The 18,050-nt window shown below is 36.5% G+C and overlaps 2 protein-coding genes and 1 long non-coding RNA gene across 4 annotated transcripts in view; 1 reads left to right on the top strand and 2 right to left on the bottom strand.

Annotated features, from left to right (window-relative positions):
• ash2l (ash2 like, histone lysine methyltransferase complex subunit) overlaps nucleotides 1-1,468 on the bottom strand; it is a 30,152-nt gene extending 28,684 nt beyond the window's left edge. Inside the window, exon 1 of one of the 2 annotated variants that reach the window (NM_001110105.2) lies at nucleotides 1,395-1,468. In NM_001110105.2, coding sequence (NP_001103575.2) covers nucleotides 1,395-1,441 — 47 coding nt within the window. In that variant the 5' untranslated portion in view covers nucleotides 1,442-1,468. The remainder of the gene's footprint in view (nucleotides 1-1,394) is intronic. The other variant, XM_005155525.6, reaches the window with a different exon arrangement.
• The window catches only part of LOC141376286 (uncharacterized), a 501,640-nt gene that overhangs the window by 179,035 nt on the left and 304,555 nt on the right, over nucleotides 1-18,050 (bottom strand). The gene's annotated exons all lie outside the window — the stretch shown is intronic.
• pnx (posterior neuron-specific homeobox) lies at nucleotides 12,135-14,707 on the top strand. Its single transcript, NM_178302.2, is given in 2 exon segments — nucleotides 12,135-12,313; nucleotides 14,050-14,707. Coding segments are annotated over 2 exon segments (549 nt in total). The 5' UTR covers nucleotides 12,135-12,201; the 3' UTR covers nucleotides 14,487-14,707.

The raw sequence follows: 18,050 nt of genomic DNA on the forward strand, positions 1-18,050 counted from the left end.
CCAATTTCTGACAATTGAAAGCAACCTACCTGACAAAAGTCTTGTCTCCTATGAAAGTTTTAGGAACAACAAATAATAGCTTGACTTCTAGTTGATCATTTGGTATCAGAAGTGGCGTATATGAAAGGCAAAGGCCTCTAGATTACACCTATTTGACCACAATAAAATATGATCATGCCTTGATTTTTAATGATTTAATAAGGACAGTAAGGTCTGACTTTGTTTAGACTAAAGTCTCATCACTGAACAGGAATAATGTCTAGTATAGAATATAAAGTCCTGCTGCAGTGGAGACAGAATTAATATTGTGTCTGACTCCATCATGAGCTTGGAGGACTGCATCCATACATCTCTGCACTGACTCAAATCACTGATTAATAAAGTCATCTGGAATGGCAAAGAAAGCGTTCATGCAGAACTCCCAGAGCTCATCAAGATCCTTTGGATTCATTTTCAATGCCTCCTCCTCCATCTTACCCCAGACATGCTCAATAATGTTCATTTCTGGTGACTGGGCTGGCCAATCCTGGAGCAGCTTCTTTGCTTTCAAGAACTTTGATGTGAAGGCTGAAGTATGAAAAGGAGCGCTATCCTGCTGAAGAATTTGCCCTCTTCTATGGTTTGTAATGTAATGGGCAGCACAAATGTCTTGATATACTGAATGTAACCCCAAACCATGAGTTTTCCTTCGCCAAACTTGACTGATGTCTATCAGAATCGTGGATCTATGCGGGTTCCATTAGGTCTTCTGCAGTATTTGTGATGATTGGGATGCAGCTCAACAGATGATTCATGGGAAAAAAAAATCTATCTTCTGCCACTTTTCCAAATAATCAACTAGAAGTCAAGTTACTATTAGTTGATCTTACAGCTAGAATCCACGACAAGACTTTTGTCACGAAGTGTACACGATCTCAAAAGAAAGCTTGAAAAAAGTACATTTACACACACACACACATGTATGTATAAAAAGATATTAATATTCTTACTATTATGAAAAACTATATTATGTCTTATTATGAAAGCAAAATGAAACTGATGTCCAGAGTAACGTTAATTAATCCTTTGTTTTGACAAGGACTTTTAAAGTAACGTTAAACCATCCTAAATAATGCTTAAATACCGCTAATGCAGTCTCAGTATGTTAATAATATAAACATCACATTCATAAAGCAAATATAGTTCTGATTAATAAAGAAAGAGAGTGTAAATGAGAATAAACAATCGTAATAGCAGCATCAGTTCATTTCAACGCTCGACATGATAGCGCTGTGGTGTTTACGCGTTAAAGAAGCAACACCAACATCAAGGCTGTGCAAAGTAGCCCTTCATATGTCTGTAATATTAAAGTTAGACTTGTTGTTCATTGAATGTTTATTTTTGTTGATTCTCACCCGTCCGCGGTGTCTCTCTCAGTCACAGATCGCGCCTCTGCAGCCATCTTTCAAATAGCAGCAGCTAAAGACGCAAATCTCGCGATGACTCGGAGCTTCTTCGCTGGAGTACGGCGAGATTCCCGCAGCGCACATTGACACCTGCCGGAATACTCTATAATAACCACCTAACCCTCGTTACGATCTCATCATTTGTGTATTTCAAGCTTTAAAATATCTTCTTTTGTGTTCAACAGAAAGTCTAACATATTTGTGACAAGTGGAGGGTGAGTAAATGATGACAGAACTTACATTTTTTGGGTCAACTGTTCCTTTAACACATAACTGTCCAGTTCAGATTGAGCAGAATCCTCAAGTCAATTAATTAATACAGCATTTTCCTGTTGACTATTTTGGGCATCAAACAATTTGAATTTTGTGAGATTTCGTGAATGCATTGGCATTTAGTCTTCCAAGCAATAAAAATAACTGAAGACTTACAATGGTCTCTCTTGTGTGCATGAAAGTCTTGTATATGACCGTCATCATAAGAGATGCTTTACCATGCTGTTGGGACATTTTAATTCCTGTTCATATTTAGTGTGTGTTCAGTCGAAGTCAAAATCATTAATCAGAATCATTTCATCCGCTTATCCGGGGCCAGGTTGCGGGGGCAGCAGTCTTAGGAGAGAACTCCAGACTTCCCTCTCCACGGACACTTCCTCCAGCTCTTCCGAGGCGTTCCCAGGCCAGCCGTGAGACATTCCTCCAGCGTGTCCTGGGTCTTCCCCGAGGCCTCCTCCTGGTGGGACATGCCTGAAACACCTCCCTGAAGTCACTTCAGCTGACTTCTCTCCATGTGGAGGAGCTCTACACAGTGCTTTGGGCTTTTTAGCAAACGATTATTTTTGCATTCAGTTTTCCCTTTGTAACAAAAAGCTTTATTTATGATAAGGTGTTTACTTTTGTTATCTTCAATTAATATTTAATTAGAAGTGAATAACAGCTCAAATGTCCTCTCTTTCTTCGTGTAGACCAGATAATGAAAACTAAAAACTCATGATCTCAATTGGATTCAGGTCAGGACTTTGACTAGGCCACTCCAAAGTCCTCATTTTGCTTTTCTTCAGCCATTCAGAAGTGGCCTTCCTGGTGGCTTTGGACTTTTTCACCCAGGACTATGCAGTTTAGGATTTAGTTTTTTAAAAAAACCTCAGGATGTGTTTGCTTGTGTTAACTTTGACTAATATTTAAATTTGTTTGATTGTTATTGTTTCTTAAATTATAAATAACCCCAACTCTGCCTCTCTAGTAAATAAATAAGGCTATTTTGATTTACATTTCACTATTATCTATTTATTTATTAGCATTCCAACAACATGCTTGCTTGCAGTAAAGTCACAAAAGTGCAAATATATGTAATCATGGATAAAAATGATGGAAAGAAAAACCAAAATAGATTTTTTTTTACTGTTAAGCTACAGTATGTCTTGTAATTTAGATTAAAAGACCATTGTTATCTAAAAAAAATATATATATATATATATATATATATATGTGTGTTTAATAAGTTTGAACTAAGTGGTCAGAAGTGAATAACAGCTCAAATGTCCTCTCTTTCTACATGTAGACCAGATACTGAAAGCTAAAAACACATGATCTCAATTGGATTCAGGTCAGGACTCTGACTAGGCCACTCCAAAGTCCTCATTTTGCTTTTCTTCAGCTATTCAGAAGTTGCCTTCCTGGTGGCTTTGGACTTTTTCATCCAGGACTATGCAGTTTAGGATTTAGTTTTTTAAAAAACCTCAGGTTGTGTTTGCTTGTGTTAACTTTGACTAATATTTAAATTTGTTTGATTCTTATTGTGTCTTAAATTATAAATAACTCCCAACTCTGCCTCTCTAGTAAATAAATAAGGCTATTTTAATTTAATTTACATTTCACTATTATCTATTTATTTATTAGCATTCCAACAACATGCTTGCTTGCAGTAAAGTCACAAAAGTGCAAATATATGTAATTATGGATAAAAATGATGGAAAGAAAAACCAAAATAGATTTTTTTTTACTGTTAAGCTACAGTAAGTCTTGTAATTTAGATTAAAAGACCATTGTTATCTAAAAAAAAAAAAAAAAAAAAAAAAAAAATATATATATATATATATATATATATATATATATATATATATATGTGTGTGTGTGTGTGTGTGTGTGTGTGTGTGTGTGTGTGTGTGTGTGTGTGTGTGTGTGTTTGTGTTTAATAAGTTTGAACTAAGTGGTCAGAAGTGATTAACAGCTCAAATGTCCTCTCTTTCTTCATGTAGACCAGATACTGAAAACTAAAAACACATGATCTCAATTGGATTCAGGTCAGGACTCTGACTAGGCCACTCCAAAGTCCTCATTTTGATTTTCTTCAGCTATTCAGAAGTGGCCTTCCTGGTGTGCTTTAGTCTTTTTCCACCCAAGACTATGCAGTTTTGGATTTAGTTTTTTAAAAAACCTCAGGTTGTGTTTGCTTGTGTTAACTTTGACTAATATTTAAATTTGTTTGATTCTTATTGTGTCTTAAATTATAAATAACTCCCAACTCTGCCTCTCTAGTAAATAAATAAGGCTATTTTAATTTAATTTACATTTCACTATTATCTATTTATTTATTAGCATTCCAACAACATGCTTGCTTGCAGTAAAGTCACAAAAGTGCAAATATATGTAATTATGGATAAAAATGATGGAAAGAAAAACCAAAATAGATTTTTTTTTACTGTTAAGCTACAGTAAGTCTTGTAATTTAGATTAAAAGACCATTGTTATCTAAAAAAAAAAAAAAAAAAAAAATATATATATATATATATATATATATATATATATATATATATATATATATGTGTGTGTGTGTGTGTGTGTGTGTGTGTGTGTGTGTGTGTGTGTGTGTGTGTGTGTGTGTTTGTGTTTAATAAGTTTGAACTAAGTGGTCAGAAGTGATTAACAGCTCAAATGTCCTCTCTTTCTTCATGTAGACCAGATACTGAAAACTAAAAACACATGATCTCAATTGGATTCAGGTCAGGACTCTGACTAGGCCACTCCAAAGTCCTCATTTTGATTTTCTTCAGCTATTCAGAAGTGGCCTTCCTGGTGTGCTTTAGTCTTTTTCCACCCAAGACTATGCAGTTTTGGATTTAGTTTTTTAAAAAAACTGCATGACATGTTTACTTGTGTTAACTTTGACTAATATTCAAATCAGTTTGAATTGAAATACTAAAGTGTGACAAACGTGCAAATAGAAAGTCAGAGAAAGAAATCAGTAAGGGGCCAAACACTTTTTCACACCACTGTATGTATAATGTTTTACATTTACAAAATATCTTAAACATTTTACAAATAAATAGGTGGCTTGTGCCTTATTGTGTCTTAAATGTCTTAAATTATAAACAACCTCTCATTCTCAGCTCTCTCTAATAAATAAATAATGCTATTTTAATTTAACATTTTAGTATTATTCATATAATAATTAGTATTCCAACAACATGCTTGCTTGCAGTAAAGTCACAAAATTGCAAATATATCTTATTATGAACAAATTTGATTGAAAGAAAAAGCAAAACAGAAGCTACAGTCAGTCTTGAAATTTAAATTAAAAGACAACTGTAATCTTGAGAATATGCATTAGTGTTTAATAAATATGAACTAAGTGGTCATTTTAAAGTCATGCCACAGCATCTCAATTGAATTCCGGTCAGGACTTTGACTAGGCCACTCCAAAGTCTTCATTTTGTTTTTCTTCAGCCGTTCAGAAGTGGATTTGCTTTTTAACACAGGACTATGTCGCTTTGGATTAAGCTTTTTCTTAATAACAACCTTACTTTCAATACTGGATGAAGTGATTTTGGACTAAAATTAAAATTTATTTGATTTGAAACTTTAAAGTCTGTTGTCCTCTCCTTCTTCCTGTAGGACCAGATGCTTAAACACGACACAAACAAACTCCTTTCACAAATTAAAGTGCCACTCAATACACATCACATCCATCGTAAACCTGTAAAACACGGTTTAAACATCTATTACCGCTAAAACAGCCTTTGTCTGTGTGAAACTGCAGCACAATGCTGTGTTTCACTGTTGTTACGCAGAGGCCGGACGCCCGCTGAGAGAATTGCCTTGCTGATGGGATGTAAAAGAGGAAAGTGCTGAAGTACATGTCGTTTTTTTGTGTCCGTCTCGTTGATGAATTGTTGACCATCTGTGATGTAGAGACAGAATGACCTCTCACATCTTTATTCTTATATATATATATATATATATATATATATATATATATATATATATATATATATATATATATATATATATATATATATATATATATATATATATATATATATATATATATATATATATATATATAATCATTAAGATTGATATTATGGAGTCAAAGTGATGTCTAACAGAGCAAGGGAATTTTGACAGTATTTCTTATAATATTTATTTTTCTGGAGAAAGTCTTATTTTCCTTTAGTTTGGCTGGAATAAACGAATTCAAATATATAAAAAAATATACTTTTAGATGTGTTTTTAAAGTAAAAATAACATCATGCCAAATCAGTAACACACAGGAAAAAGCTGATTTAATTGCTGACTTTCTGAAGAAAAAAATTGCCTACTTAAAGAAGTGTGAAAAAGTGTTTGCCCCCTCACTTATTTGAATGCTCGTCACACTTTAATGTTTCAGATCATCAAACTAATTTAAACATTAGTCACAGATAACACAAGTAAACGCATCATGCAGTCTTGAAATTAAGGTTTTTGTTATTTTTGACGCAAAACTAAATACAAAACTACATAGGCCTATGTGAAAAAAAGTGCTTCTTAAATCTAACAGTTGGTTTGGCCCCCGTTAGCAACAACAAATGCAATCAGATTGTTTTCGATGACTTGCAATAAGTCTGTTACAGCGCTGTGGAGGAATTTTGACCCACTCATCTCTGCAGAATTGTTGTAATTCCACCACATTTGAGGATTTTCGAGCATAAACTGCCTTCTTAAAGTCATGCCAGAGCATCTCAATTGTATTCAGATCAGGACTTTGACTAGGCCACTCCGAAGTCTTCATTTTGTTTTGCTTCAGACATTTAGAAGTGGATTTACTGGTGTGCTCTGGTTTTAGCTGGTCTGGCTGGAAAATGACTAGCTAAATCCAGCTAAAACCAGCTTAACCAGTCTGGTTTAAGCTGGATATAGCTGGTTTTGGCTGGGCTCCCATCCTGGCTAGGCTGGTCAAGCTGGTTTTAGCCGGTCATCTCCCAGCCTGACCAGCTAAGACCAGGCTGGAAATGGCCAAAACCCCTCTAAAACCAGCCTGGTCGACCAGCTAAAACCAGCCAACCAGCCTAGGCTGGTTTAAGCAGTTTTTGTTCAGTAGGAAAGCCTGCTGCAGCTGCTGGACAGCCTCTACAGCACACAGAGCTCCATATTCTGCTCCATCAACACAGGATTTTCTGCTTGCACAGTTTTTAACTGTCTGCTTTGTTCTGTTTCTTCGTCGTTTGTGGTTCCTAATTTATTTGATCAAAAGTGTCTGGAACTAAAATGTAATGGAAATAAAGCCATATGTTATTTATTTACGCGACCATAATTAAAAATAAAATAGTAGTACTAGTAGCAATAGAAATACCAGATTAAAAAAAATAACATTTAATCAAAATAACCCAATGCATAGGGCTAAAATATATAACCCAAAGCACTGGGATAAAATGATCATTAGTTGGGAAGGTGCCTATAATAACCTATAGCTGGGTTATATCTTGGGGTATTTTAATACTATTTTAATAAAGAACTTAATGGATTGTGTGGAACCGTACACTTTCTAACAGCGTACACCACATTTATAAACGCCCCGTTGACCAAAGCTGGTGGTCAATAATTGATAATACAGAGAGAGCGTAAGAAAGCAGAGCAGGTTAATAAGGTTAATCTGTTTTCTACAGCACTGGTGATGTGTAATTGATCTGTGAAGCGGCAGAGCTGCAGGCACACTCCTCCTGCAGCCGCAGGACAAAGACTCGGGTCAGGCTGGGTCAGAGACACGGGTGACATCTGCTAATTGTCCCGGTGGGCCGGATGAGCCCCGCGCTCTGAATACCAGCAGCATGGCGGACGGCAGCTGCCACGGCTGACCACCTCTGGAGACTCGCACATTATTTACAGCCGCAGAAAACCTTTGTCTGAAGCCCCTGCTGTGCACACACTTACAGTAACACACACACACACACACACACACTAGGGCTGCACAATGTATCATTTCAGTTTCGATATCGTAATGTGTGCATTCACAATAGACACATCGCAGAATCTGCAAAGTCTGTTCAGAGCAAATCCAGCAATGTCAGTTGAGTTTAAGTTCAGTTATTGATTATTTATCTGTTAGGAAATGGCCAACACACACACTTAATACACAAAAACACTTCACTAAACATGTACACATGCCCTGCTGAAAAAAACAGATAAAACCAGCCTAAGCTGATTGGCTGGTTTTAGCTGGTCAACCAGCCTGGATTTAGAGGGGTTTTGGCCACTTCCAGGCTGGCTTCCAGCCATTTCCAGCCTGGTCTTAGCTGGAAAATGACCAGCTAAAACCAGCTTGACCAGTCTGGTTTAAGCTGGATACAGCTGGTTTTGGCTGGGCTCCCAGCCTGGCTAGGCTGGTCAAGCTAGTTTTAGCTGGTCATCTCCCAGCCTGACCAGCTAAGACCAGGCTGGAAATGGCTGGAAACCAGCCTGGAAGTACCCAAAACCTCTCTAAAACCAGCCTGGTTGACTAGCTAAAACCAGCCAACTAGCCTAGGCTGGTTTAAGCTGTTTTTTCAGTAAGGTGGACATCTTAGTATAGTATATATCAGGGGTTCTCAACTGGTTTGGCCATGGGCCCCACATTTTTACATGGTCATCAAGCCATGACCCAAATGTTTAGGAACTATAATACAATTTTAGGAATTATAATTAATTTGTATTTATTTGTTAACATACACAAGTAGTGACAGATAAATCGTAAGAAAATCACCAAGACTCACAAATGAACTATATATTTTATTGCTGTCATTTACCCAAATGTATAATATTATAGAAATATAACAGAGTAAAAACATCAAAAGGGTAGGGTTGTCATGCACGCATTTCAAAATAAAAGTCTAAATAAATAAAATATTCAACTTTTGTTGTTTTTTTGACCACCCACTGAAAATGTTCCCGCGACCCACCAGTTGAGAAAAACTGTACTATATAACCGAACGTTAATTATTCATTCATTTTCTTGTCGGCTTATTCCCTTTATTAATGCGGGGTTGCCACAGCGGAATGAACCACCAATTATCCAGCACATATAATTACGCAGCGTATTCCCTTCCAGTCACAACCCCTCTCTTTGAAACATCCACACTTACTACGGACAATTTAGCCCACCCAATTCACCTGTACCGCATGTCTTTGGACTGTGGGAGCACCCTGAGGAAACCCACGCGAACGCAGGGAGAACATGCAAACTCCACACGGAAATGCCAACTGAGCCGAGGATCGAACCAGCAACCCAGCAACCTTCTTGCTCTGAGGCGACAGCACTACCTACTGCGCCACTAAATCGCCGCAGGATAACTATGCTTATATATAATAACTTTAGTGTGAAAAGCTGTAACTTAGTTGATTTGTAAAGTTGTTGGTACCCAGGTAGCAAAGAAGTCTGGCACAGCAGGCATTCGTCCGGCACTGGCATACAACATGTGGGCCAAACATGGCCCAGGTTTGGCCGAGGTGGCACCGTCTTACAGGCGGCACTCAAGACTTGGGTCAAATCTCAAATGTAGTATTTCTATATGGGCCACGTACGTTCTGCCTATCTTGACCCACTTTTAAAATACATTTAAATTATTTTAGAGTAAAGAAAAAGTTCTTTCAATCAGGTCGCTACAAGAAAAAGCACAGCCATAAAGCGAAATGCTCCATGAGTTTATAAAAAACATTGCAGTCGTGACACACCAACATATCTGGCCCAGTTCAGGGTTATTAACTTGGCTGAGACTTGGCCCAGATATGGTCCATTTTTGCCTTTTGTATGGAACCCAGACTTGGTCCAGTCTTGTACCGTAATTCACGGCGGCATGTGGGCCAAGCAAATGCTGATGGTGTGGGCCAGATCTAGGCCAGAGAAGTTTTGCTATCGGGATAACTAATAAAGTTTTGGTAATTAATAACCTTGACTTTTCCGAACCTGACTGTAAAGCAGTAATGTGCAACTTGTGTAAAATTGCTTTGAAACAATAATGGGTGTAAAAAGTGATATACAAATAAACTTGAACTGATTTAAAATTTGAGTGGGATTATAGTTGACCAGGAACCACATTGTGAAGTTCAACCTCGTCTGTTTGTTTGCTTTGTTTTTAAGGCCTATGATTGTGAGATTTCAAGTGTATTTAAACCAATGACTGTAAAAAATATGGACGACGCGACAGCCCTTTTTCCCATTGAACGCCTTGAGGGCAAAACGCCTGCTTGACGGGCACAAACTGTTGCAAAAGACTGCTGAAATTGGAGCCTTGACATGCGCAGAAGGACTGTCTGATGGAGCCAGAGGAGGAGCCACGAAAATGAGCGGAGTCGAGCTTCCAATCAAACGCTTTATGTAAAATCAACCACGCCCCCCGAACTTCTCAGCATGCGTTTGCTGTCATATCAACACAAATGGATGTAATAACGTTAACAAATATGAGGGTTTTATATATTAAATCGCGGCAGCTTCGGGCCGCAGCGCATAACATACTCGCGGCATCGCGGGCTGATTCCGGCTCGCATGCGGCGGCTCGCTCGGCCGCCGCATCTGGCTCGATTGACTCGGGCTGGAATTGGGTAGTGAGTCCAGGCATCCGGAGTAGGTCCAGCAGAGGTAACATTAGTCAGTCTGAGCTCTAAGAGATAAGTCTCCGGCAGGCGAGAATCTAGCCGGAACTGTGTTTTGCTATCTGGGTGGTTAGGCGTGTATCAGCAAACTAATAAAGCCCGAAAAAAGCCCTGAACTTAGCGAATAAACAGTGTTCCACCAGATCATGTATGTCAGAAACTATAGTTTACTGCTGAACTCATTTTGTCATGGTAAAATAACACAGAAATCGAATAATAACACTTCAGTCTCCTGCCGAAGCTCAGACGCGCTGCTTTGAGAAACTGTCAATCACAGCTGTCAATCACGATGACACGCCCAGCATTAAATTACTGCTAAAAACAAACTGTTTACAAAAATGAAGATCTGCACCTATTTCCGCACAATAACCAGTGCCTAAATCGACCAGAACCATCTTTCGGGACATTTTATTGCAAGTGTAATATTTTTTTTTATTTGGGCTCAAGTCTCCTTCATTAACACGGAGGAGGCGGGCTTTATGACTTGTACTGCAGCCAGCCCCCAGGAGGCGATCTAACGGCCGAGACCTTCACTCAAACGCAGGCTTGCGGCACACTTGATTTAAACCATTTGTGTAGAAGAAATAATAACATTTTAACAAAGATTAATTTGATGGAAACAGGTTTGATTGAAATGCAACAGAAAGTAAATGATGGCAGATTAGGGTGAACGATAGCTTTATGCACGGTTTGACATACTAATCTTTCAGCCTTATACATTTTAATTAATTACTAATGTCAACTCTTTAAATAAATAGATTTTAAATTCAACGCATTAATGCATTTTAATTGATATATTTTAAAATCTATACATTCAAATCTTTCAATACTGACAGTGCATTGTGCATCACTTTTCACATAGTGGTTTGTTTATATTGGAAAATTTACTCTTACTTACTCTCAAGTGGTTTCAACCCTCAAGGTAAGTTTGAGTTTCTCTCATAAAAATATTCTGAAAAATGTTAGACCATTTACCTCCATTGGAAAAAACAATACTATGGAAGTCAATGGTTACAGGTTTTCAGCATTTTTCAAATTATCTTCTTTTGCCTTCAACAGAAGAAAGAAACTTGTTCGTGACAAGTGAACAATAAGTAAATGACGACAGGATTATCAGTTTTGGCCGAACTATATTCTGGTTTAAAAAAAGAAATTACTTTTATTTTAACATTAAATTGTGATGTTTAAGCAGCTAAATGCACGTTTTAAAAAAATAAGTGTGTCTACATCTAAGGTTTAGATTTTTAAAATGTGAGTAAACAGTATTTTTTTATTTTTTAGACAAAACTATCACTTTAAGCCTCTTTTAATCTAAAATATAGAAACGAAAAAGACAACATAATATATTTATACATACTTTATACTTAGTAATCTAAAAATGTGTTATTTAAATGTGTTACTTATGCTTGAAAAAAGAGGTTAAGAAAGGCTTAAGCCTAATGTATTACTTATTTATACCCAACACTGGATCTTAACCACGCTATTTCACTTCTTGAAGACTTCAGTCGATTAATTAGCATCACAACAGCACCTCTCGCGCTCGAGCACCGTAAAATCACACAATTGCAAATAACGACAAGCTCTAATACAAAAAACTACACGGCTCTTCAGAAAAGGGCACATTTTAACCAGATGCAGGGCAATAAATAGCAAAGGAAGCGTGTCACCCACTGAGACACATTCACATGGTAAACTGTGTAAAGGAGGAGCTCGAGGGTTTGGTTTTACCTCACTGAGCTGCTTTAACATGTTAATTTTACACGCGTCTGTTTGAGGTGTATATAAGGTGAGGAAGTGATGGATGCTGGCACATATAACAGCACTCTGAGAGTTATAAGGTCTCATTTACGTACTGCTCTCAGAAGTCACCGTCAGGATGCACGAAGAAACGAGCAATTCTACACTGCAGGGGAAAACTTCCTTCTCCATCGCAGACATTTTGGATCCCGCCAAATTCAACGGGACAAGAGAAACGCGGGAAATCTCCAGTGAGTTTGAGCGTTTTTATATCGCTTTATCGAAGGGAAAATTCGTTTTAAAAAGTATTATACTAGTATTATTTGATATAGCCAGCATATGATATGCCTGTGGTACAGTAAGTTTGTTGCAAGCTAGCTATTCAGGAATACAATAGCAATACTTTTCTTTAACAACATAATAAACACATTTGTCAGGTAAATTTGTGAGGTATTTACACAATATTTAACATTTATTTAATGAATTCTGCAAAATGTTGATTACATAATAACATTTAATGTAGAATTAATATTATAAAGATATTTTTGGACTTTTCAAAACAAAATAACAGGTGTTTTTCCAGGAGAGGGCAGTATTTGAATGTATTTGTATAAGTGTATTGTAGCCTACTATGGCAGCCTAAATATTGTTTTCATCAAAAGATTTATTAGTTCATACAATATTAAAAAAGACAGCTATTTAATATTTTAGAACTGTTGCAAGTTGCATAAAGTGCGTAGGCTTAAAAAGTTAGACAGGTCATAATTATATATATTTTTTCAGTTAACAAGCGGTTAATTAGGTGAACTTTCATCTGAAAAATAAAAGTGATTGTCCTTTTAACTTAACTGTTAGTTAGTGAAACCAGTGCTTAAAATGATAGTTCACCCAAAAACAACAAATTTTGTCATTATTTACTCACCGTTAAGTGGCAGCAATCCTGTTTGTGATTCTGTCTTCTGTTGACATCCATTGTAGCAACAAGAAGTCAATTGCTGTTTCTTCCAATATTCTTTAGTATAAATAATGGTGGAATTTTTTGGGGGGTGAATTTTCTCTTTAAGACCAATTCTTAACATGTTGACTGATAAGTCTTAACACAGTGACTGTTTATGCTTCCATTAACCGATGATTACTATATCAAAAATATCTGAATTATTATTCACCCTATGATGAAATTTGTATAATTTGTTTAACAGACCAAGAGAATTTCACAGTATTTCCTATAATATTTTGTCTTCTGGGAAAAAATCTTATTTATTTTAGTTTGACTGGAACAAAAGCAGTTTTTGAAACAATATTAATAATATTGTCTACCTAATTATTCTAACTTGCCTTGTTAACTTAATTAATCCAATTAAATCCAGCTAAATATTACCATTTTTTTTTTAATTATTAGAAAAATATTGTGCACTGTCACCATGTCAAAAACTTTTAATTATTAGTTACGCTTTAGTTTTAAAAAAAAAATATTTATTCATTTAATTCATTTTCTTTTCGGCTTAGTCCCTTTATTAATCTGGGGTCGCAACAGCGGAACCGCCAACTTATATAGCATATGTTTTATGCAGCGGATGCCCTTCCAGCTACAACCCATCACTGGGAAAAACCCTTTCACACTCATTCACACACATACACTTCAGACAATTTAATGAACGAAAACCCACACGAACATGGGGAGAACATGCAAACTCCACACAGAAATGCCAACTGACCCAGCCGAGGCTCGAATAAGGCGACCTTCTTGCCGTGAGGCGATCGTGGTACCTACTGTGCCACCGTGCTGCCCCTTTTTAAAATATAAAAAAATAAATATATTCTTCATTAAGCAACACTTGTGAAATATTATTTAAATAATTAATTTTACAAAAGTGCAAATTATTTTGACGTCAATTGTATATTTGATCTAGTTGAGGGTTTGGTCACATACTACAGTTAACGAAATAATCCACGCAACATATTCCAATTGCATCTACATTCATTTCAGATAACAGAGAATCACCGAAGACGACTTCTCCAACTCAAGACCCATCGGCTCCAAACATCGCGAATGCTTCTGCTGCAAAAGTGAAGTCGAAGCGCATCCGCACCGCATTCACACTGGATCAGCTGCGCATCCTGGAGCGAAGCTTTCAGAGCAGCCACTATCTGTCAGTGTTCGAGCGCCACTGCATCGCCTCAGCCCTCGGCCTCTCAGAAACGCAGGTCAAGATCTGGTTTCAGAACCGACGCACCAAATGGAAGAAGGAGCTGGACGGTCACGGTGGAGAAGAGCAGAGCCACTGCGCACCCACAGCACTCACGCAAAACCCAATCATGTACGCTCTGCCTGGACATCACGCTAACCATCATGTGCATTATTACCCACAACAAACACATTACCTGAACACATCTTTCCATCCTCAGACGCTTATGATGTACTGATGTACTGTTAAACTTACATAGAAATCTGATGAAAATATATGCAAATTACACATATGACAAGTTCATTTTGGATTTAGTTTCCCAGCACGGTGCTGAGTAGCTACTGGAAGGGCATTAGCTGCATACAACATATGCCAGTAGTTGGTGGTTCATTCCACTGTGGATAAATCAGGGACTATGCCAAAGGAAAATGATTGAAAGAATATTTGGATTTACATAAATGAAATATGCAAAATATTATTTAAAATATTGCAAAATGGCTGCTTATTTTATATTTTAATATATATTTTTTCAAGGATTGGAATTACAAAAATGTGCATACATGTAAAAAAAAAAAAATTATATATTCATCTAAAAAAGCCCATCTGATTGGCCACATCTGATTAAATTTATTGCACTGCTCTGTAGTATGGATATTGCATATACTAATATTGCGATAACGGTATTTTTCGACACATATTGCAGCCATAACATATCGACATACAAGTAATTACAATTGCAAAGAACGTTTGTTTACATATATTTTCGTATGTATTTAGATATATGGTAGAGCTACATGAAAAATATCGTTATCGCATTATAGTAGTATATACAATATCCATATCGCAGAGAAGTGCAATAAATTTAATCAGATGTGGCTAATTAGATGGGCTTTTTATTGATGCAATAAGCTCAGAAAGATATCCGTTTGTTTTAGTATGATCATTATATATAATTATAATAATTAAAAAGTGTTAGTTATATCGTAAGAAATATGATTATCGCAACACTCAACAACAATATCGCTTATTTTCCCATCGTGCTGCCTTAATATATTTTCAAATATATAAGCTATAATTTTATATATGTGTTCATATTTGGTCAACTTTATTAAATTTTTATATCGTACACTAATATAAATAAACATAAATATAGTCAAATTATTCATATCGCTGGCAAATTCTGATGTAAAGTTCCTTTTACTCAACCAGCAAGTTTGTTTTTGAGTGGATGACACCAGCTTTTCCCAAAAGATAATAAGACGGCTTCATTGTGGAAAACAATATTTCTCAGCTTTTATTTATATCTGGTGATCATTTTCCAAGGGTATAAATCATTTTCAGGCTGTATATTTGTGTTTACAATAGTAGGGAAAAACATATTTAAGTGGTCATTTTTGCAATATTTTAAAGTATGTGTTGAATATATGACATATATTTATGTAAAATTGAAATATTATCTTGTATGTTTTTTTATTATGTTTTTTTGTATTTGCTTTTTTTTTACTGTAAATTGCATATATTGGTATCAGATTTCTATATGGGATGTGTGATTTTTTTTTTCGACACTGAAATGAAGATCTTATAATGAAATGTCAGCTTTTTAATATGTAAATAATCATATTTTTGCTGTAATGTGCTCCAGAGTTCCTTTGAGGAGAGTTTATTTTGAGTAGTGAACGAGCACCAGCAAAATATTTAATGTATTTAATATTTGAAAACACTGTCATAATATTATTAATGTCTTTAACAGTTATATTTATACCACAGTTTAAATCGAAGTATTTGTAAAATTCTAAAATACAAACAATAAAGTTTATATTTTTGCACTTTATCTTTCTTTTTTTTTTGTCTTTTCCGAGAGTTGAAATCAACCGTAAGGTCTATGGAAACGTAAAATCTATGTTATCACCAACAGGCCCATGTCATATACAATACAGATACTTCATAAATAACCTACTATAAATTAAAAGCATTAATGTATGCTTTTTGTTTTCACAAGCTTTGGAGATGTAACAGAAATTCCGCTTTTAAATAATAGATCACCTCTAGCTTTCGTCATGAGGCTGTGCTCAAAATGACATCAATGTTTTCAGAGTGCACTGCGAAGAGAGCACAATTATAAACATGAAGATCGCTAAAACTGAACTGTAAAAATGCTTTGAAAGCAAATGACACCTAGGAGTGATGTCTTTAATGCTTCTTTTTAATTAATTCCAAGTTTAAATGTTTAAATGTACTAAATGAATAGGGCATAGGGGGGATAACTGGAATTAGAGCACAGCCAGGAATTATGTTTCTAACTACAGCTCCATAGGTGTAGCTCCAAGCATACAAGTTTGCGACGGAGTTTGCAAATGTTCGTTGGAACAACGGATTTGGGAAACACCAAATCAACAAACTATGTTTGTAACGACACAACTTGTGAGCTTAGTTGGCTAACGATGGTTTTCGGAAACGCACCCCTGGTTGGATTTGTTTGGTTTTGTCAACCCAAAAACGTACTCTGCCTGCAGCCTGGAGTTTCTTCAACTCATTTTGTGCAACAGGCCTCATGCGATTGTATCTTTTATTTAGTTTTGTAATCAGCACATTGCCTGTTGCTCCCAGATCTCACAAACAAGTTTATTAAAAAAGACAAAAATTAACTGGCTTATTTCCACTGACAAAATATTGATGCAGCCAGCGGGAGTCAAATAGATTGGACTTTTGTGCGCTGGAAAAAATAACAACATATAGAGTGAATTAAATCCAGTAGCAGATTCATTTACAGCTGGACGGCAGAAAGAGGCGACACACAGGAAATCGGAAGATAAGAGAAGAAGTGGCTCCTGGCTCACGATGATGAACATAAGCAAACGTCTGAAATGACTCCAAATGAGTCAAACAGAAACACATCTGCCAGCGTCTCGCCACATGTGTTTGATTAACATCAGATGTCCGCTGGCACCATCAATAAATAGCTGCTTTTCCGTGGCTGCCAGAGAAGCCGTCTGTATTTTCCACATTCTGAATCAGCGCAAACCAGGAATGGGGTCATAAATGTGCTGGTGTCAATAAAAAATATATTAGTTCTACAAGGCAAAGTGGAGAGCCAACATGGTTGAAAGCAAGCGAAGGTTAAAGGGATAGTTCATACAGTTCTGTCATCATTTACTCCCTCTTCAAGTGTTTCTTTCTTTGTTTCCAAACCCCTCCTTAGCGCAAAGCTTATCTGTGCTGATTGGACCGATGACCCAGTCTGTTGTGATTGGACAACAAGACAGAAAGAAATGCCCACCACAGCTACAGTATGAAGTAGCAGAGAGTATGTGAGAGCCCAATGCAGGAATGCAATGAAGCAATGCAGTTAAACACCAGCATACTCCTAATGCTAACAATGACGACACACATTCAGTATTAATCCACACAGTGGCAAAAGTTGAACTATATTGAAAATTAACCGCGCCACGCATGTGAGGAACCGCTGATGGTGGCCATAGCAACAAACAGTATCTAGTGAATAGATCACTAGCTCAGAAACACATTTAAAGAAGAAGCACGCGTCACGTTTTTAATGTGGTTTTGGATGCGATATGTGAACAGCCCCATACAGATTTAACCTGAGAGATACAGTACAAGCACTGATCTATAATCGATACGTGATTACAAGCTGCGCCATTACAACTTACAACACACAATTAAACACATATTTTGCAAACAAGGCAACAATTTTAGTTACACTCGCATGTTATGATCTGGAGGAAGTAGAAACTGGTCCATATGAACTGTAAAAGTTACTGACAAAGTCCCTGTCAAAGTCTGA

This window comes from Danio rerio, chromosome 10 (assembly GCF_049306965.1).
Source record: "Danio rerio strain Tuebingen ecotype United States chromosome 10, GRCz12tu, whole genome shotgun sequence".
Lineage (NCBI taxonomy): Eukaryota > Metazoa > Chordata > Actinopteri > Cypriniformes > Danionidae > Danio > Danio rerio.